The sequence below is a fragment of the Poecilia formosa genome, unplaced genomic scaffold (assembly GCF_000485575.1).
Source record: "Poecilia formosa unplaced genomic scaffold, Poecilia_formosa-5.1.2 Scaffold186, whole genome shotgun sequence".
NCBI lineage: Eukaryota > Metazoa > Chordata > Actinopteri > Cyprinodontiformes > Poeciliidae > Poecilia > Poecilia formosa.
Genome location: NW_006800125.1, coordinates 94,716 through 113,990, shown reverse-complemented (window position 1 = coordinate 113,990; position 19,275 = coordinate 94,716). Strand labels below are relative to the sequence as shown.

At 40.9% G+C, this 19,275-nt stretch overlaps 2 protein-coding genes across 45 annotated transcripts in view; one reads left to right on the top strand and one right to left on the bottom strand.

The window, feature by feature from the left end:
* The window catches only part of znf740a (zinc finger protein 740a), a 57,525-nt gene that overhangs the window by 25,408 nt on the left and 12,842 nt on the right, over positions 1–19,275 (bottom strand). The window lies entirely within an intron of this gene.
* The window catches only part of LOC103147669 (LIM domain and actin-binding protein 1-like), a 19,211-nt gene continuing 681 nt past the window's right edge, over positions 746–19,275 (top strand). The window contains exons 1-10 of the mRNA XM_016678576.1: positions 746–928; positions 5,927–6,055; positions 6,998–7,040; positions 13,379–13,822; positions 16,201–16,255; positions 16,348–16,436; positions 17,255–17,333; positions 17,417–17,448; positions 17,533–17,669; positions 18,376–19,266. Coding sequence (XP_016534062.1) covers positions 759–928; positions 5,927–6,055; positions 6,998–7,040; positions 13,379–13,822; positions 16,201–16,255; positions 16,348–16,436; positions 17,255–17,333; positions 17,417–17,448; positions 17,533–17,669; positions 18,376–19,266 — 2,069 coding nt within the window. The 5' untranslated portion in view covers positions 746–758. The remainder of the gene's footprint in view (positions 929–5,926; positions 6,056–6,997; positions 7,041–13,378; positions 13,823–16,200; positions 16,256–16,347; positions 16,437–17,254; positions 17,334–17,416; positions 17,449–17,532; positions 17,670–18,375; positions 19,267–19,275) is intronic.

The window sequence follows — 19,275 nt, the reverse complement described above, 5'->3', positions numbered from 1 at the left end:
AAGGAAATTTGAGGTTTTTTTTAAATTATCTGTCAGTCATAAATATCCAACAGAAATGCAGGCTTGAACTATATCAGTGTGTTACATATCTACACAATAAGAGTGACTCTCTTTGACTCAAACTGAAATAAATGAACATTTTAATTCTTGACATCCCAAAGCATAACATGTGACTAAGCTAAAAAGATAAGTAACAACTATTACCTTTTAGCTCCCCAATGCTGCCTCGATTATTTATTTATTTATTTATTTATTTATTTCTCCTTTTCTGTTATGTCTGTATGGCGATTTAAATTTATTTTATTGATTTTTTTCTCTTTTTTTTGGAGAAGCTATGAAAGTTTCGCAAAATGAATGTAATGTGAAGAAATTTATAATGTTCTGATAAACAAATAACAATAACAAAAGCGAATGGAAGTGCTCTTGCTGGTTTAGGGATCCAAATTAAAGGCGTAGTTCACTTATGAGAGGCCCCATAGGCCAAAACCTACAAACTCGGCTTAGCGTGCATTGTTCATTTTTGTCACTCCCCCACCCACATCTCCCCCACCCCCTTCCCACACTCCCCTCCGGCTCCCTCGCCCTGTCATGGAGACGGTTGCTACACTCCGTTTATCTTATCACCATCAGACTGCCTGTTGACTTTTAACATTGGGAAGTGAGCAAAGCCACCTGTTCTCAGGAATTTTAGCCTGCGCGCACACACACAAACAAAACAAGCAAACAAAAAAAAAACCCTCCCAGGTAAGTGTAACGTTATGCCTCAGGTCATTGGTGGAGCAAGTCACGTGATCTGCCTCTTCCACTCACCTTTGCGCTCACTCCTCCTCCGCGCTGTCCACTCCGGGCGGTGTCGCGGCTCCAGCAGCCAGTGTCAGGTGTCTGGCAGGTTTTCTCACAAGCTTTGGCTAAACGGAAGTTCCCACAGGTAGGAGCAAATACATGTTAGGAAGGGGGAACATTCACTAAACAACTAACGCCGCTCTTATCCAAAGCAAAGAGGTATGTTTGGAAGATTTGAGTTCGGATATTGCTAACATTGACGGAAAGTTTAATACACGTGTTTTGCGTTGTAAGAGCAGCTTGTGTGTTTCTGTTTATTCACGACTTTTCTTGAAGTTAAACGACTGTGCTCTCGGTTTGCGTCATCTAAACGTTACAGCCTATTTTACCCTTTTCTCTTCTAGCCACCATGAAAGCTAGACCTATAATTAAAGTATTTCAGATGACATGTTGGCCTCAGAGCTGGGCCGCCTGTCTTCAAGTTATTCCTCTTTATTGCATACTTCAGTAATGACTCTGTAGTTCAGAGTCACTCATTCTCTCCTGAACACCTGACTGAGGCTTTTGTATTAATTCATAATAGATCAATTATGCATTAAGCAAGGAGGACTGCTCCTTTTCTCTGACTTAGCAAGTATCCAAATGTGCTGTGGTAGCTTGTTGTCATAGCAAAAACCTATGAGGGTGTTACATCAGCAATGTAGAAATCAAGGGTATTGAGAACGTTTATGATTTTGTTTAATTATAAAATCCTGAAGAATTTACGGGATTATGTAGGCTGTCATCTTGTCAAGCCTTTCTTTACTTGTGTCTCATTCCCCTGCTGAGACAGGGCAGCCGCTGTGGACGCTTTCGCAACATATGATGCCACTGACTCAGTCAATGCTCCTATTGTGAGCTTCTCGCTGGAAAAATGCTGCTCACCTTTGTGGATTTTTGGAAAATGAAAATGAAGAAACTTCTGGTCATGTGATCTGGAGCTGATAAGGTGACACAGAAACGATTTTTATGACTCACTGTCACAAAAGTGATTGAGACGGCTTTTATTGCCGCGGGCAGCCAGAGTTACATGCAGCAGGGATTTTTTTTATTTTTTTTTAAATGAAATATCATTGACCGTGTATATAGTAATGCAGTTGCACGGGAAACTAGAAAATCCCCCAAAACTCACAAGAGAAGACAAGGAGCATTAGTAGAACTGAGAACAGGAGGATCTGACAAAAGGAGTGATGATTACTAGAAATAGAAACAGTAAACTGAATACAACACACAAGGACAGCATGTTTCAGGAGCACACTAGTTTACAAGAACAAACAATGAATAACTATTAATACATAATAATAAAAGAGAACTAATACTATGAATGAATGATGCGTATAATAATTAAGTAACAACAGATCTAGAATCCATGTGATTGGGACAGTTTTACGTTCTGCTGTCACGATAACCCTCAGTACAAATAAACCAGGTTCTTGGTAGCACAGCATTTAAAACATTTCTTAAGACGAATGGATAATATTATCTAATTTCTTTTACTTGAAGTAGGAAGGCAACCATTTCAATATCAGTGTGATTAGTACTCGTATCACAAAGGACTGATTGTAGCACAGTTATTGTTGCCTGATGTATTCCAAGCATTTTGAACTTATATTTTTAAGGCTATCGTAATAATTACCCAGTTGTACAGAGTCTCATGGCAGCAGATGGTCACTGTGGATGTAAATGAAAACAAAGTTAACAAAGGTGCTATTTTATGGAAATGTACAGATCCAGTTTTAGTTAATTCAAATTGATAAAATCTGCCATAATGGGTGTGTCTGTTAGTCTTCTGCCTCTCTGACCATCTACTTACTTTGTGATATGGTATCTTTCTGGTACAGGTAATAGAAAGATGCCACACTTCCAAAAATCTAAAATATCACTTTAAGCAAAAGATAAATACTAATAATTATAATAGAATGACATCAAATTGTAGCTAAAATTCGTTTTCAAGCGCTCATCGCACAGAGTTGCATGCCTTTCTGCTGTTCTGCTCTTCATAGTGTAAAACTGACAGTTATTAGCTTGTTAATTAGTAGGGCTACCTGCTCAGGTAGCCACCCTGCATTCAGCTGCTTAAGACGAGTTTTACTGGGCTTGGTCGAAATGATCACAGTGCCTTAAGGCCTTGGCTGTATGTAAACCACGGCTTTGCATCAGTTTTAAGTCTTAATTTGCTTAATTTATTTTCTAAAATAAAAAACATTAAGGCTGCTTTTGCATGCCTTACAAGCATGACCCTATCTTACTCTTAACCGCTTTCTATTAACGTGGAAAAACCAGAGGATCTGTACTAAAAATTCACTCCATTAATATCTGGAATTACAGGTCGGACGCCCATGTACCTTGTCTTGTTCATTGTTTCGAAATCCTCGGGCTTTTTAAGATTTAAGTCGAATAGGTGACTTCCCCAGGGTGTGTCTCCTGCTTTGCATGAAGGAAATGACTCCAGGCTTAAACCAAGACCTGAAGCAAACAGATGAATGACAACAAAAAGAACCCGATCCAAGTGAGCCGGTTTAGCACTGGTATCAAACAGCATACAGGATGACGAAACGAGCCACGCTGCCTTCAGATCTGAAGTTTGTGTCAGTAATAAGTCGCCTTAAGGAACGTAAACATAACATTGTAACGCTCGTTCGTGAATATATGTTTGGATGTTTGTTCATATTTGTCAAACCTAATATAGAAATCAAAACTTTATCTATAGAGTAGATTGAAGTAAACACAAATAAATAGATCAAATTTGGGCTAAAGTGAAAGAAGGACTGTTTATTGACTGCTTTTAAATGAGGGGTTGGAGTTCGGTTCAAAGTCCTGGAAGTTGTCGGCAGCGCTGCCGTGCATCAGAGCGATGATGTAATCCTCTAGGTGCGCCACGGCGAACATGACCACAGCTGAAGTGATTGTTAAAGTAAAACTCTGTAGATGGCAGTGATTTACGAGATCCTGCTAACATTTTACAGACATGTTGAAGCCACAAACGCCAGTTTATTTATTTTATTAGCATTCTAGGTGTAAGTGGACAAACTGCTAAGTAAATAAATCAAACCTTTAAGGCATTAGCAGCTCAGGTGTGAATTTGAGCATCTTTGATGGCACAAATACATTTTCAGCGAAGGAGACTCAGATCTGTGTTTCAGTTGGAAATACTATCCTATTTATAGCTGCAGTTATTGTCATAATTGACTCATTTTTACCAATAATCGTCCCCACAGTGTGACTCCAGCACCATGTTTTACAGTGGATATAATGTGTATTTACCTGAAATTTAATCTTACAGTGGTGGACTTTATTGATTAATCAGGTGACCTGTGAAGACATTTGGTTTGAGTTTCGTTTTGGGATATTAAAGTAAAAAAGGGGCTAAGTAAGCACGCTCTTCAGATTATTAAAAACGTTTTTGTAAACTAAGTTTCTTTTTCTTCTCAATAGCCGTCCTCCTCTTTGTGTTGGTCCATCACATAAAATCCCTATGAACTAAATTGAAGGTTGTTTGTCATGTGATAAACTGTGAAATGTGTCAGGCGGTGTGAAGACCTTTGCAACCTACAGTAGGTTTAAGGATTGTAAGATATCCTCTTCGTTTTCTTTTGGCCCGTCTGTCCATGCAGAAATTGCGGAAAGGTTCATCATTTGACAAATAAACCACATCTAAAGACAAAGGCTTAGTCAAAGTGTAATTAAGTGAAAGTGTAATTTTGGTTTCACACTCATCTCCTGTGACACCGTGTCACCACTGAGCCGCGGCCACTTGTTGTGCGAACGTACCTGCTCTCTGCTGCTTTCAGTTTGTGTTTTCCCTCTTTGCATTCATGCAACCTGATCTGAAGAACAAGTTCCAACACGTCGACTCGTCTGTTTGCATGCACAACTGAACGAGCACAAATATGTGCATTCAGTCGTGGGCCGTTTTGTTAGGGAAGTTTGTGCTATAAACTTGCAAATGAATAATCGTAGACAGAAAACAAGTCCAGCACACACAGTGCTGGACTCTTCCGTCTGATGCAAGAACAGGTTCCAGACTAGTTTATCCGTTCCAGTAGAAACTGTAATCTTAATAACCGAGAGCCAGAAAGACGCACCAACCGTCAACAGATACGGGAAAACAAAAGGGAGCATCCTATTGATTATGAATTATTTTTGTATGTTTATTTCCTGCATGCTAGGTGGCTAAGTGTTACTCTGAAATTAATCTTATTTTAGTGATTTTATCCTTTATTATTTTTGTACATATGTTTCATGTACCTTTGTAACACACTATCTTTCTCAGTTTGATTATTTGATTACTTTCTCTTCTAAAAGCAGCTGTTTGTGCAAAACAAAAGTTGTCAGTTTTGGCTGAAATGTTTTTGTAAAATAAATGTTTAGTCTCTGTGGCATTTTTATTGTGAATTAAAGGTTAATAAATAAATAAATAAATGTATGGGTTTGGTGCCTTCCAAAAATATTAGTGCCTGGGACGTTTTTAACATTTTGTTACAACCAGACACTTCGATGTTTTTAATCGGGATTTATGTGACATAACAACATGAAGTTCTGCTAATATTAAGTGAAAGGAAAACTATGCAGATTCGCATGCATTTTCTTTTACAGTGAAACCCCTAAATAAAATCCAGTGCACCAAGTTTTCCTCAGAATTCACCTAATAGAATAACAGCATAAGTTCAGCTGGTCTGTCAAGTTCTAACGTGACACATTGTGAAAACGTTAAAGGGATGTAACGAAGGCTTTTGCAGGCACATGCATCATATCACATTGCATTGTTCTGCATGCTTTGCATTACATGTTGTATTGCTTTGGATTTGTTTCACATCATATCAAATAGCATCGCAGACTATCTCGGGATATCGCCAGACTCTCACAATCATATTGTGTCACTGTGAATCATTTCCCGTTCTAACACTTCTTAACGTTATTCTTCAACAAATACGAGGCATTAATAATTACATAAGACAATCTTTCTTGTTTTCTTTTATTTTCTCTATTTCCCAAAGCCTTGTGGTATAAAACAAAGAAATAGATTTGTAGAAATAGGTTACTAAGAAACATGTTCAGATATGTACTGAATGTGTTTGTGGCTTTTATTTTTTTCTTGCTTCAGGTTGACAGCCATGGAGAACGGCTCATTTGTTCGGGGCTCCAAGGTGACGCAGTCCTTGCGTATCACCGCCAAGGAGCTGTCGCTCGGCGGGCGAGGGAAAAACTCTGGCCTTGCAAAAATATTCTCCAAGTGGGTAACATTTTAGCAAAGTTTGGGAGTGATTTTTACTTTTAGCATCTGCCTTTAGTACAGATGGAGGTTAAAGTAAATTTTAGGACGTGTTAAATATGACTGAATAGTTTATGATATCCTCTTGCTTTTACAAATGTAAAATCTTAAATGTTTTTGTTTATATTTCGGGTACATCTGAAATTATGATCAGACCTCTAGATGTGTAACATGTATAATGAATGAATTGTCTGTTGACTCTAATGAAATATGACCGATTATTGCCAACTAAAACCACATTTCCTTACTGTAAATTAAAAGTGGACAATAGAAAATTACATCATACCACTCAGGCATGTAATGACCAAACCTTCCTGGGTCTAAAATGGTGAATATGCAAAACGACTAGAAGCCACTCCGACCAAGAGAAACCTGAACAGCAAAACAAAAACACCCTGGTTATCTGCAGTTTACTCAAGACCATGTGGGAAGGTTGTTTAAACGTGTTTGGTGGATGATAACATGTTATTGTGTAAGTGGGAAGTGTTCTGTTTGGAGAAATGATAGCGCAGATTCCCAGATTCAGACCGTTATCATGGTGGAGGCTGGATTCACATGAATGTAGTTTTGTGTACATGGACTGGCTCCACCAACGAGGTTAATTCCAGTCAATGTGAGAGAATAATGTGTAGAAACTACACATAAGTTAGAAATAAATAAATAAAAAAAAGGGTATTTTTTCCTGTGCCCTTTACATAGCTAGTAAAACTTGTTTAATCATTGAAAGCACTGGTGTCTGTTTCCAGAATGTCAACATTAAAATAAGCACATGAACAGTTTTTCTTTGCATACGTTGTAACTTAAAGCGTTTTCCCAACATTTTAAATCAGAAAACATAAAATGTGTGTATGCTCTGCATTGTTGTGAGTCAGTGGAGGTCAGTGTTGTTTCCTTGCCCTGCAGGTACCAGAAGAATGCAGAGAAATCCAGTGCAGAGAAGAAAGGAGTGAGTATTCCTCTTAAAGATGGATCATACCCAACAGTGACACGTATGTAAAATTAGGTGGTGCTAAGAAAACATTCACAGATCTTTGCAGATTATTGGGAGTTCATGTGAAACACCGACACAAAGTTACTGGCTTTTTCTGAGAAACTTTGTGTCCATTTCTATTCAGCCTCTCTGATCCCAAACTTTGTAGGAACTCCCCATCCACTGCGGTTACAGCTGCAAACCTTCCCAGTTATGTTTCTACAATCTTTGCATATTTGGAGACTAACAGTTTTGTCCATTTGTTTTTCTAAAATGCCACAAGCTCAGTCAGTCAGACTGGATAGAGAACATCTTTGAACATCTTTTTTCTTTTAAAATTCTCAATTAGATTTAAGTTTCTAAGACATGTCTGCTTAGATTTCAGTGTAGCTTTGGCTGCATGTTCAGAGTCTCTCTGTCCTGCTGGAAGGTGAACCTTTGCAGGCCCTGTGCTGACATTTGGACACTATTAAGAGGATAACATATTATTGTGTAGGTGGCTCTTCTTGACTGTACGGGAGTTTATTTACAGTTATCAGCATAAAGAGAGCAGAATAAAAATGGAGGTCACATATTTCAGAATTGTATTTGTTTAAAAAAAGTTGAAAACCATGCATATCCTGAGCTTGTTGCTTCAGGATTAGGTTGGTCAAGTCCGGCAATATACATTGAAAAGCTTGACAACTTTTTAGACGCATCTTTGCTCCAAAACACCTGAGTTAAATGAGTGGCTTGTTACGAAGCCTCTGCGAAGCTAAAAATATGCAGATGGGCAACCCTGCGACAAAAAATCCCAGTAAAATGCAGTAAAGTTTTAATTTCTTGGGAAACAGGTGAAGCTCTGGAGGTGTGAATGGTTTTACGAGGCGCTGTAGTGACCCAGTCCTTCGTTGGAAGACAGGGATTAAGATCTTTCATCTAAAGACTAAACAAACAAGCGGATTAATGTGTAAATTACCATTTATTTTGCCCCTTCGTCCGGGGTGGGGGTCATACAAACTGTGGGTGTGTGTGTGCTTGCTTGTCTCTCTTGATTTCCTCCGTTCCTCTCATGTGGCGGTAACCTAATTAAAGTTTTTAAGAGATGAGGAACACACACACACAAACGCATTGAGTCCTCATGCTCACACACGGCCACGTCTTGCCCTGTCCCGGCTGACCTCTCATTGGCTACTTGTCGCGACAGGCGAGCTATCGAACCCATAATCCTGCTCCAGTGTAATCCCCCCACCCCACTTGTAAAACTCATTGAGGCTCCACGTGCAGGTTTGGCTGATGTGTCAGAGCGAAAGAGCGATAAACAAACCTGGACCGAGATCAGATGAGAAACGGATCAGAGAACGTCATGAGGAAACACAAGGTACTGTTGTACAGTGTGATTACAGGGTCCGTTTCCCCAGCAGCTATTTGGAGAGACTGTAGGCATCTTCTTTCTTTAATGCTCTGGGTGGTAAAGACGAAACCTGATCTAAACCTGCTCAGATGTTGCTGTAATGATAGGAGCTGAATTCTCACAGAGCACCGCCAGCTGTAATCTAAACCAATATTTAGTGTGAATCAGGTTAATTATTGTTTTTCAACGTCTTAACGTGTGTTTGCCTTCCTGATACGAGTACATTAAAGTGGAGCGTCAGATGAATTATTTATGAATAACACTTGTGGTATGATGTGTCTGAGCTTAGTTTTGAATGAGCACTGTGAAAGACCATCTGTTTGTGTGTGTGTGTGTGTGTGTGTGTGTGTGTGTGTGTGTGTGTGTGTGTGTGTGTGTGTGTGTGTGTGTGTGGGGGATGGGGGGGAGATAGTTGGGGGATGGGAGTTTTTGTCAACACGTCCAGCAAATACCAAGTCCATCTTTTATTATGTAATCAAGAGACAGATTGTTATAAAGAATAAGATTTCTGGATTTTATTCTGTTGTGACTTGCAGTAATTTATTAACCCCAAATTAAACTTTATTTGAAGGGGAATGCCGGCAGGATACCGTCATAAACATGACATAACACCTGACATGAACATGAAGGAGTCTTCATGAATGTTTATGAATGTTCTCATGAAGTGTCATTTGGTAAATAATGACGCTTTTAATGAAAAGTTGACACTTTTACTGGACTTTTAATGCAAATTTTAATAGAATTTTGCATTAAAAGGGTCATTATTGTCCGAGTAATGCAAAGTTTACACTTTTAGTGCAACTTTGCATTAAAAGTGTTATTATTTACCAAAAGACACTTAATGACAACATTCATCAAGACTCCTTCATGTTCACTGCAGGTGTCATTTTTATGACAGCATCATGTCAGTCTTATGTACACACCTTCAAATAAAGTGTTACCAACCAGTTAACCTAATTCATTACATAAATGAAATGATTTAGTCTTTTAATTATTTATGGGCCTTTCCAACTTGTTGCTCAAGAAAGGAAAGCTTGAAAGGCAGAAGAACAAAGTCAACATTCAGATTTATTTCTGCTTTGAAGATGATCTACAGCCTCAAATTACCCAGTTTAACAACACGATGTTCAGCTCAGCCTTTGTTTCTGACGGCTCATCAGACAGGTATCTCAAAAAGACAACAAGATAACATAAAAGTAGTTTCTGTTTCTAAATGGGTGTTGAAGGTTATTTTTAATCTCGTCATTATTGCATGAATCAAACCCTCATGACTGCTGAGCAGCATTCTCCATGTTTCCGCTGGTGTTTTGATGAGTTTTCTTTGGCGATGAGCTCAAAGTCTTTGAGGTTGGAAAGCCTCTTTGCCATCACCCTAATCTTCAGCTCCCTACACAGACTCTCAGTCTCTGGCTGAGCCATTTCAAAATGATAACATTAGTTCCAGGCAGAAGAAACATATTGGTAAAATTAAAAGATTATTTTTTCCCCACATAATATTAATACTTTATTACCTGGAATATGAATAATTTTGGCAGGAAATTCTTCTTTTGGTGATTGTATTTTGGAAGATGGTTTGTCTAAGTCTGGGGTCTGCAGCCTCTGTATTCGAAGGCGCTTTTGTTCCTTCTGTCCAGAGAAATAAAAGTTGTTTAGGGCTGAAATGCTACCAAAAGACTGCTTATACCAAAAGACTGCTTATAATTTTTTGAGAAATGTCCTCTTTAGAAAATATGATTTCGCAACAACAACAAAAAAAAATTATATTTTTAAGTTTTAAATCAAAGAAAGCATACAGTTTTTTTTTTTCTATGGAATGTTGATTGTTGTATAAAATGCGATGAAAAGTTATTTGTTATATATTTACACCTAAAGTCTGTACACTGTGAACGCTTGAAGTCAAAATAATTTTTTAGGCACACAATTTTGTTTTCTAAAAGCTGATAAAGACAAAACACAGAGTTTCCACCCCAGTGACAGAAACCCCCCCATAAAATTCTTACTGGTTGTTTTTTGAGTCATTCTTTTGTGGATGTTTACAGCAATTATTCTATCAAAAAATCTGAAAAGCTGCATGTGTTATTATATGTATGTCTAAGTACATCCGTTGGTTCTTTATTACCAAGTTGCAGACTCCTGGTTTAGTTTCTTGTTAACAAATGCTGTGTGAATGCAGTGAGTCTGTATTGACCTTCTGTCTCAAGCTGTGTTCCCAAATTAATGCCGTAGGTTTTATTAGAAATTGATGTCGCATGTTGCCGTGTGGTTCAGACGCACCAAACATGGAGGCTGCTGTCCTTGGCACATTTGTCCTCGGTCTGATTTAGTGCTTCTCCTTCTCTGTTTGGCCTTTCTCCTCTCAAGCTGCTAATAATGAGTAAAGGCCACAGGTGGCAAAAACATTAAGCAAGAGTAAAATCTGTTTGAGAATATTTTTAAACAACTTTCAAGTACTATAATTATTGGTATTGAGCCTCCTTTACTCAGCTGCTTCTAAATAAAATCCACCACAACAACCTTTCTTCAAAAGTCACCTTTGACAGAGTTTAACTTCTCTCTAACACATAAAGTCCTTAAATAAAATAAAATACGCTGAAGTCTCTGGGTGTGTTGGGACAATATATGATCAATTAAAGGGGCTTCTTCTGTTTAAGCCCATTTAATCTTTTTTTTTTTTTTTCATTTTTTAAATAAGTTTTTTCACAAAATAAGGCTGGCATGTGTATAGTGGATTACATGGAAATATGGCTGCTCTAATTCCAGTTATAAAAAGTCTTTTTGTTTACCAGGGTAGGTCACTTTTGTGCTTTTTCCAAATTTAAGGCGGAGGTTTCCATTTCCAGGACCGCAGGTCTGGCGTCCTGCATGTTTTATGTGTTCCTGGCTCGGCACGTCTGATTTGAAAGCAGTGGGTCATTAACATCAAGCCTCTGCTCAACCTGACGACGAAAACCTGAAAGAGGGTTTAAGACACAGGTATCTGGTGGCGTCACTTTTGTGCATTACTTTAAAAAGAAAATCTCACTTTTGTGGCAATGAGAGGATTTTTATCAACAATTGGACACCAGTGGATCCAAGGATGTTGAATGGTTTAGTCAAAGTCCAGGTCAAACATAAATGGAGAATCTGTTGTGATGTTCACAGATCCTCTCCGTTTTGCAAAGACAAACGAGCCAAAATTCAAATCTCTAGAGACGCGCCCCAAAAGACCTGCAGCTTTATTTAGGGGTGTCAGAGTAAAGGTGACTAAGATGCAAACCGCACTTTTCTGTATTTATTATTTATTTATATTTGCTTTGTAGAACATTTTGAAAACCAGGTATTTCTTCTACGATACCTTACAGTGATTACAGTGATTTGTGTTGGTCTGTCTCATAAAATATTTGCTGTAATGACGTGACAAAAACATAAAAAACAAACATAATTTCTTAAGGTATTGTAGAGTCATAACACTGTAGAGCAGGGGTGTCCAAAGTCGGTCCTCGAGGGCCGGCATCCTGCATGTTTTAGTTCTCTATTGGTTGTAACAACCTCCTCAGCAAGTCAGAGTTCTGCTTAGGCATTCTAACAGCCATCATTTGATGCAGGTGTGTAAAACCAGGGAGAGAACTAAAACATGCAGGATGCCGGCCCTCGAGGACCGACTTTGGACACCCCTGCTGTAGAGCTTAGGAAATGAGCAACTCTTCATGAAATACTCAACTATTTCTTTACGATTTAATTTTCCTTCCTGCTTCTTGCTTCTACTCTTTTAATCTGAGTATTTTGCACCTTTCTGGCGAGTCGTGCTTTAATTCGAGGCTTTGGTAACTTTGTCCACCAACACTTCCTCAGAGGAAACAAGAAGTAAAACCAGGGAGGAAAGAGTTAACTTTTCCCGGAGCGTATCATTTCCTGCTCTGGTTTCCTGGGTTTTCTGACTCTGGCTCTCACTTTCCTGCCGTCGGAGCAGCGCCGGACCGGCTCGCTCTGGTAGGTTTTGTCTAGCCGCCCGTGTCACGCTCAGCTCGACCTTCTGCTGTCTCTCACCTCCTGAAGCGCGGAGGAAAACCAGCCTGGACTTTCCTTGCTGTCTGGCTGTATTGACACCGATCCTGGCCGCTTCATCTCATTGAAAAAGGTTTCTTCTTCTTCTTTTCTACTCGCTTAAACAAAAAAAAATAAATCGGGAACAATCTCTCCGTGATCCGGTTGTCCATTCAGGCTGGCCTCGCGTCACAAAGACAGCAGTTGTGCCACTGCTTTTTGTTCTTTGTCGGGATTTTGTCACTTGCTCAAATCTTTTCCGCTGCGTTCTTTACTCTCTTTATTTTACACATAAGGATTCAGCTCGTTTGTCATCTTTAATAACTTGTAATTAATTGCAAGACATATTAAATAGTTTGGGGTTTTTTTTGTGGAAATTGTGCAAGGTTGTGGGCAGGAAACGTCATTCTGAAGTCCGTTTTGTTTTCTATGATTAACACATCTACATATTTTCCTGTCCGCATCCTCTTTGCTTATGTGTCACTTCTTTTCTACAATTGAGGAAGTTCCTGCCTGCTGAAGTGTGCGGTGCTCCTGCTGAGTTTTCCCCTCAGCTGTGACTAAAAGCAGACATTTCAGTGGTAAACGGAGCCGTCGTCTGTGGGGTTTAGGGGAAAAAAGTGAAAAGAAAAGCAGCTGAGTTTTCCGTCTCAGCTAATAAACCAGCATCTCTGACTTCAGGAGCCACATCTCTGCACTGGAGCAGCTTTGAGCAGCTGCTCACTTCATCTATTAGCCTAGCCAAGTTCAGAATCAGGCATTTCCTTCATTCCACCGCGTTAATCCGAGGCCTTACAGCTGTCTCTCTCCATCAGTTCGCCTGCAACCTAATAGTTCTTGTGACTAAATTTTTCTTTTTTTTTTTTTATTCAGTTAATTTCTCTTGTTTTTCTTGCAGGCCACTGATGGTGCTCCATCCTCTCTGCGCTCCGGAAAACTGAATTCCCTGAAGAATCAATTTGAAAAAGCAGTCAACCTAAACCAGGATAAAAAGCCTCCTGCTCCCCTTCCGAGCGGCTCCAGCATTCTCCGCTCACGCTCCGTCCTGACCAGGCCTGCTGCCATCCGCGAGGAGCCCGCCGCGCCCGTCAAGAACCAGGACCCGCACGCCGACAGGGGGGATCAGCGCGCAGCCAGACCCGAGCAGCAGCAGCAGCCGCCTGCCGCCCCGGCGGGCGACAAGCAGAGAGGGATGGACGGGGATGAGGCCGCAGACAGGCGAAAAGCCGAGCCGATCGAGGAGGAAGCTCCCACCAGCCCACTCGCCACTTTTGAGAAACCCAAAGTGCAGCTGACTGACCTGAAGATGAAGTTTGAGAAGGGAGAAGACGCTGCTGGAAAGGTAAACCTGTTGATTTGTAAAAGTAGTAAAAGTCTAAACTTGATGGCGAGTGGAACATAACTCAGGTTTTTAGCTTGTAGTTAAGGTTACAATCTTATGGGGGTTTTTTTTGTTTTGTTTGTTTTTACAGTGTCTTGCACAACTATTCATACTCCGGGAGCTTTTATTTTCCACAAGAATTGTGTGATAAACCAACACGGTATATCTGCAAAGTGAAGAAATTTGCATATACAGTTATTAAAATATGCTGGACATTTGCATTTGATGTTTTCTAGAGTCAGCTTTTACTGCAAAAAATACATAAATACATTGATTACACTGTGTAAATTACAAAGTGTTGGATAATTATTATTCATCGATGTACGCTAGTAATGTGTTTGAGAACATAATAAGGTGTCATGTAGAGTAATTAAGAATTTACAGGTTATGCATTGTTTCAACAAATAGATATTAAGTTTCAATTCATCACAAGTCAAATCATTTCTGTCGTCTTTTCCTCATTTTTGAGCAGCTTTTACCTGCTGACAAGTAAACTTCTGTCCCGGCTTCAGATCTGAAACGTTTTCTCCCAGAACTGCCCTGCGTTCATTTAGCAGAAGCTGTCCCAGAGCATGCTGCTGCCACCGCCGTGTTTCTCTCTTCATTATCCTGTTTGTTCAAACAAACAAACTCTCAGACCTTCACAACACGGCTGCGTTTACACTAAGATTAAACGACACACAGCTTGACGCTATAATTAGCAGACTGGATGGACACACTTTGTGTTTTTAACATTGCAAATTGTTTCCCCTCCACATCATAACGACACTCGGCTTTCTGATAGTCTGTCGTATAAAATTCCAATAAAACAGATTTTTTGTTTTTTTTGGTTGTTGTGACTTGATCAGCTGTAGAAAAAGCAAAGGTCAAAGGTGAACATTCTTTTGCGAGGTGCTGTCCTGGTCAAAATGTCCATGCACATTTCCCTTAACGTCCTTTCACAAGTTTAAAACCGTCCATATTTACTTTTTTCACTCCTTCCTGAAGCCCCTTTAGTTCAGTCACCAGTTTCTACCTTCCCCAGCTCCATTCTTTCGCTGCAGCTCTCTCTCTCTCTTTCTTTCTCTCTGACCAATAAAACAAGTCTCCCTCTCTTCAGCTCCTGAAACAGAGGAATGCAGACATTCCTTTCCAAGGCCCATCTCAGTCTTCATGGGATCGCCTCGGTAAAGCTGCCGTCTTTATCTTGGCGTTGTTAACACATTTAAAACCGAGAACCCATTTTCTTTCCTTCACTCTTCGGGTTTCTTTAGTTAATTCATCCCAGTATTTATGCTTGCTCAGTTTCCCTCTCGTGTTATCATACTTAACCTGTTCTACTATTCACATTTATTCATCTCAACATCATCAGTAGGAGAGTTACAGAAATGTTTTCACTCTGTGAAACTCTCAGCAACACGTGTTTTGAAACGACTCACACTCCTTATTTTTCTTTGTGTGTGTTCAGAGAGAAACTATCATTAGTGCCAGAGCCGCGGTGCGGTCAGGCCCGTCCACGTTGTGTTTAGTGAAGGACGCATGAACGCTTTCAGATGCCTTGGCTGCAGGTCAGATGCGGGCAGGTGGCAGCCTTATCAGATAAGAGTCGGACATCTCCATCGCTTTTGTTCCACTTTTCTGATTCAGGACACCATCTGAATGTTGTTTACGGTGCCAGGCAAAAGTTTCCGTACCTCCTGAATGTTTCTGTCTGTCTTTGTTGTTTGTTTACAACAGGAAACATAAAAGTACTTCAAAGTGTTGCGAGCATTTGTACTGCAACAAATATTTAAACTCGAATGCATCCACAGCTCATGATCCACCGACTTGCAGGTTCAATTGCTGCCAAGTGTTACTGAACTTTATTTTTCAGTAGAGTCGATGCTAAATGCACAGTTTTCAGATTTCCATTTGTTAAAGTGAAGTTTTGGCTGTAATGTGACTAAATGCAGACCAACTAATGCACTTTAGTTATTGACACAGAAATTAATGCCAAAAACGTTTTCCAATGTGACTATATTAGCTGAATTTTATTTTGTGTTTTAATGTTACCACTTCATTGTACAAATGTTAGTATATATACTTGGATAAAACATGTGAAAATTCAGGTTCTGGACATCGAACTCGTTCAAAGAAAGCTTGATGACCTGTGGCATGTTTTGTTAAGTTTAATCTGGAAATCGTTTGGGTGGCGTCTCTCACTGTCAACCATTGCAAAACCAGACCCACTTCTACAAAACTGCAGAGTAGTGCAGGCAGAGATGAGTAACACTTAAAGTGCTCTCCTCAGCAGATTAAGGAAGGAGAACCGGGCCTGGCTCATTTAGCTCCACTCCTAAAACCCGTTTCCCCTCCTTCAGGTCGGCAGGTCGACGATTCGCAGCACTTCGTCTGAAGACTCAGAACGTCCTAAAAGTAAGCAAATGATTTATTTCTATCAGCATTTTTTATTTTTATTTTTTACATCCATCAACCTCAGCTTATGAAGATCCACACCTCTGCTTCAGATTCGTCTCCGCTGACCCGCTCTGCGTCTGTGAGGGTGAATAAGGCCAAGTATGAGCTGAGTGTCGCTAAACATAACGCCGGCTGCTCTGTGAGTTCAGCACGAGATACATTTTAACTCAGTTGAAACAAACAACAGAAATATTTCTGCTATGTTTTGATCGTTTGAAACAAAATCGGTGGAGTTCAAGGTTAATGTTCCCCTGCTGTGAATGCAGTTAGTCTGCATTCACAGCAGAGGCTGTTTCCTGCAGGTAGTTTCTGTGCAGTGACAAGAAAACTGTGGTGCAGAAACAGCTGGGAAAAAATCAGGTTTGAGTGTTAGGGAGTGAGCCTTTCTTTACATTGCTGAAGGGGCATCATCATTAGGAAAGACATGACTGCCTAAAGTATGCGATGCTAACACTCGCACAGCAGTCACCACGCCCTCTCCTTCGAGGATAAATGTCACAAGTGAGTTTTGTCATGCAAGATGCTGTCTCAGAGTTTTCTGAGCTAGCATCGTCATGAAAACAAGATTAATGATTAAATTGCTATTGAGAAAAATAAGGGATATTTATTTGACAGGAAAGTGGGTAATGAGAGAAGGGGGAAGACATGCGGCAGAGGTCGCCAGGGGTCGCATGTGGGTTGTGCTTAACCCCTGCGTCACCACAGCAGACTAGAAATGCTCTTAAACCACACATTAAAACTGCCTTCATCAAAGATCAATCGTACGTCTTGTACTTTGATCTGACCATCCTGTCTTTTTGAATTGATATGATAAAACCAGTTTTAAACCAGTTCAGCTTTTGTTACTCGGTTTCTTTCTCATGGAGATTGAGAATCGTTTCCATTTACTGTTTGCATCGTTCTCTCTCAGCGTCCAAACTTAAACTAGTACTGTGGTTTCTGTTGTGTTTTCACCAGACCGACCAACCAAAAGGGACTGCTATAAGGAAATCTGTGTCCATGAGAGTCAAACAGACTCCAGCAGCAGAGTGCAATGGTAACGCTTTCCAGAAACCAGAGGAAAACATGAAAAGGCCTCCAGCAGCATCACAGCTGATTCTGAATTTTCTCTCTTTTCAGGAGAAGGAACTGAGCAACCCAGAGCAACCAGGGTGCGGCAACGTGACAATGTTGTTACTAAAATCAACTTTTCACTCTTTGTTCTCCATGAATGCATTCGATTGGTTTTGTTTTAGCAGACGTTTCGCGTACCAGAGACAACAAAATGCGCTGCCTGTCAGAAAACGGTGTATCCTCTGGAGAAACTGGTGGTTGGTGAGCACACTTACCACAAAAACTGCTTCGCCTGCTCTCACTGCAGCACAAAGCTGAAGTAAGCTGCCGCACTTGGATCTGCTGTTGTATTTATTCTTGTATGAAGATAGAAGAGATTAGTCCAGACTCTTGAATGTGCTTTGCTTCACAATCCCTCAAATTCTGCAGTTCATCCTGTTCTGCCACACTTTTTCCTTCCACATAACTTTCCATTTGTGTGCTTATTTGCTCACTGTCTAGTCAGCAGTCATCCGCTGAATGGGTTGAATTTATCATTTCTGTTTAGCTTAAAGAAAATCTTTGTTTTTGGTCTTAGGTAGTGATTTCATTTTAACGAGAAACTGACTTCTGGTTTTTATAACGGCAACAACCAAACTGTAGCAGAAAAAAAAAAATCCCCATTTGTATTGAATTACTAAAATTAATCAACTTGTCAATGACATTCATTTATTACTTATATATATGCATACAGCCATATATGTGTGATTTGTTTGAAATAAGACAATAAGAGTAAATGTATTTATTTCTTACCAATCTCGTTGCTGTGTCTCTTTCTGTCCTTCCTTCCTTCTTACCTCCTTTTTCTGCTTATTTTATTTTTTTCCATCCATTTCTTGTCCTTCCTTCTGCATTTTCTTACTTCCTTGTTTTTTTCTCCCTTTCTTTCTTTGTTTCTTTCTTTCTTGGCATTCTGGAAGTCTTTTTTATGAAATGAATTTTATAAGATGTGTGCTCATGTCAAACCTTTGCTGCTCCGTCTCTAGTCTGTGGAACTACGCCTCCCTGCATGGTAAGATCTACTGCAAGCCTCACTACAACCAGCTGTTCAAGGCCAAAGGGAACTACGACGAAGGCTTCGGCCATCGCCCTCATAAGGAGCTGTGGGAGCCTCGAGGCGACGGAGAGGAAAGCGAGGAGCCGCCGAAGCCCAAAGAGCGACCAGTGGAGGCGAAGCAGCCGGCTGAGAGCGTGTCCGAGCCGCAGCCGGATCCCAGCGGGGAAACGTCGCCACAGGTCAAGGTCACAGACATGGCCGCCTTGCTGGAGACCCGCACAAAAACGCGGGCCGGCTCCGGAGAGACGCAGCAGGCTGCAGACAAGCCGGCTGAGAAGCGGCGGCTGAAGGTGGCCTGGCCGCCTCCGGCCGGCGAAGACCGCCCTGGACCGCTGAGTCCGTCCGCAGACGACGTCCCTTCAAACAGAACCCGGAGGGCCAAGTGGCCCCCAGAGGACGAGGTCCACTCATCCTTCCAGAGCTCGGAGCAGGCCGAGCTGAAGAGCCTGAGAAGGACCTCGTCTCTGAAGGAGCGCAGCCGTGTGTTCACAGTCGCAGCCAAACCGAAACCGACTCCCACAGCCGCCGAGGGCTGCAGGGAGCCGCGGCGGCCACTCAGACAACTGCAGGACTGGAGGGCATCGCTGGAGGAGAAACAGCCATCCGAAGACAAACCCAAAGTAAACCACCAGCAGGAGGAAAAGGAAGAGCAGAGGATGAATCAGACGCCAAACGGAGGCGTGAGCACCCCGAAGGAGAAGAATCCCACTGAGGACGAGGAGGAACGGAAGGAGAGAGCGCAGGAGGAGCAACGGAAGGAGAGAGCGCAGGAGGAGGAACGGAAGGAGAGAGCGCAGGAGGAGGAACGGAAGGAGAGAGCGCAGGAGGA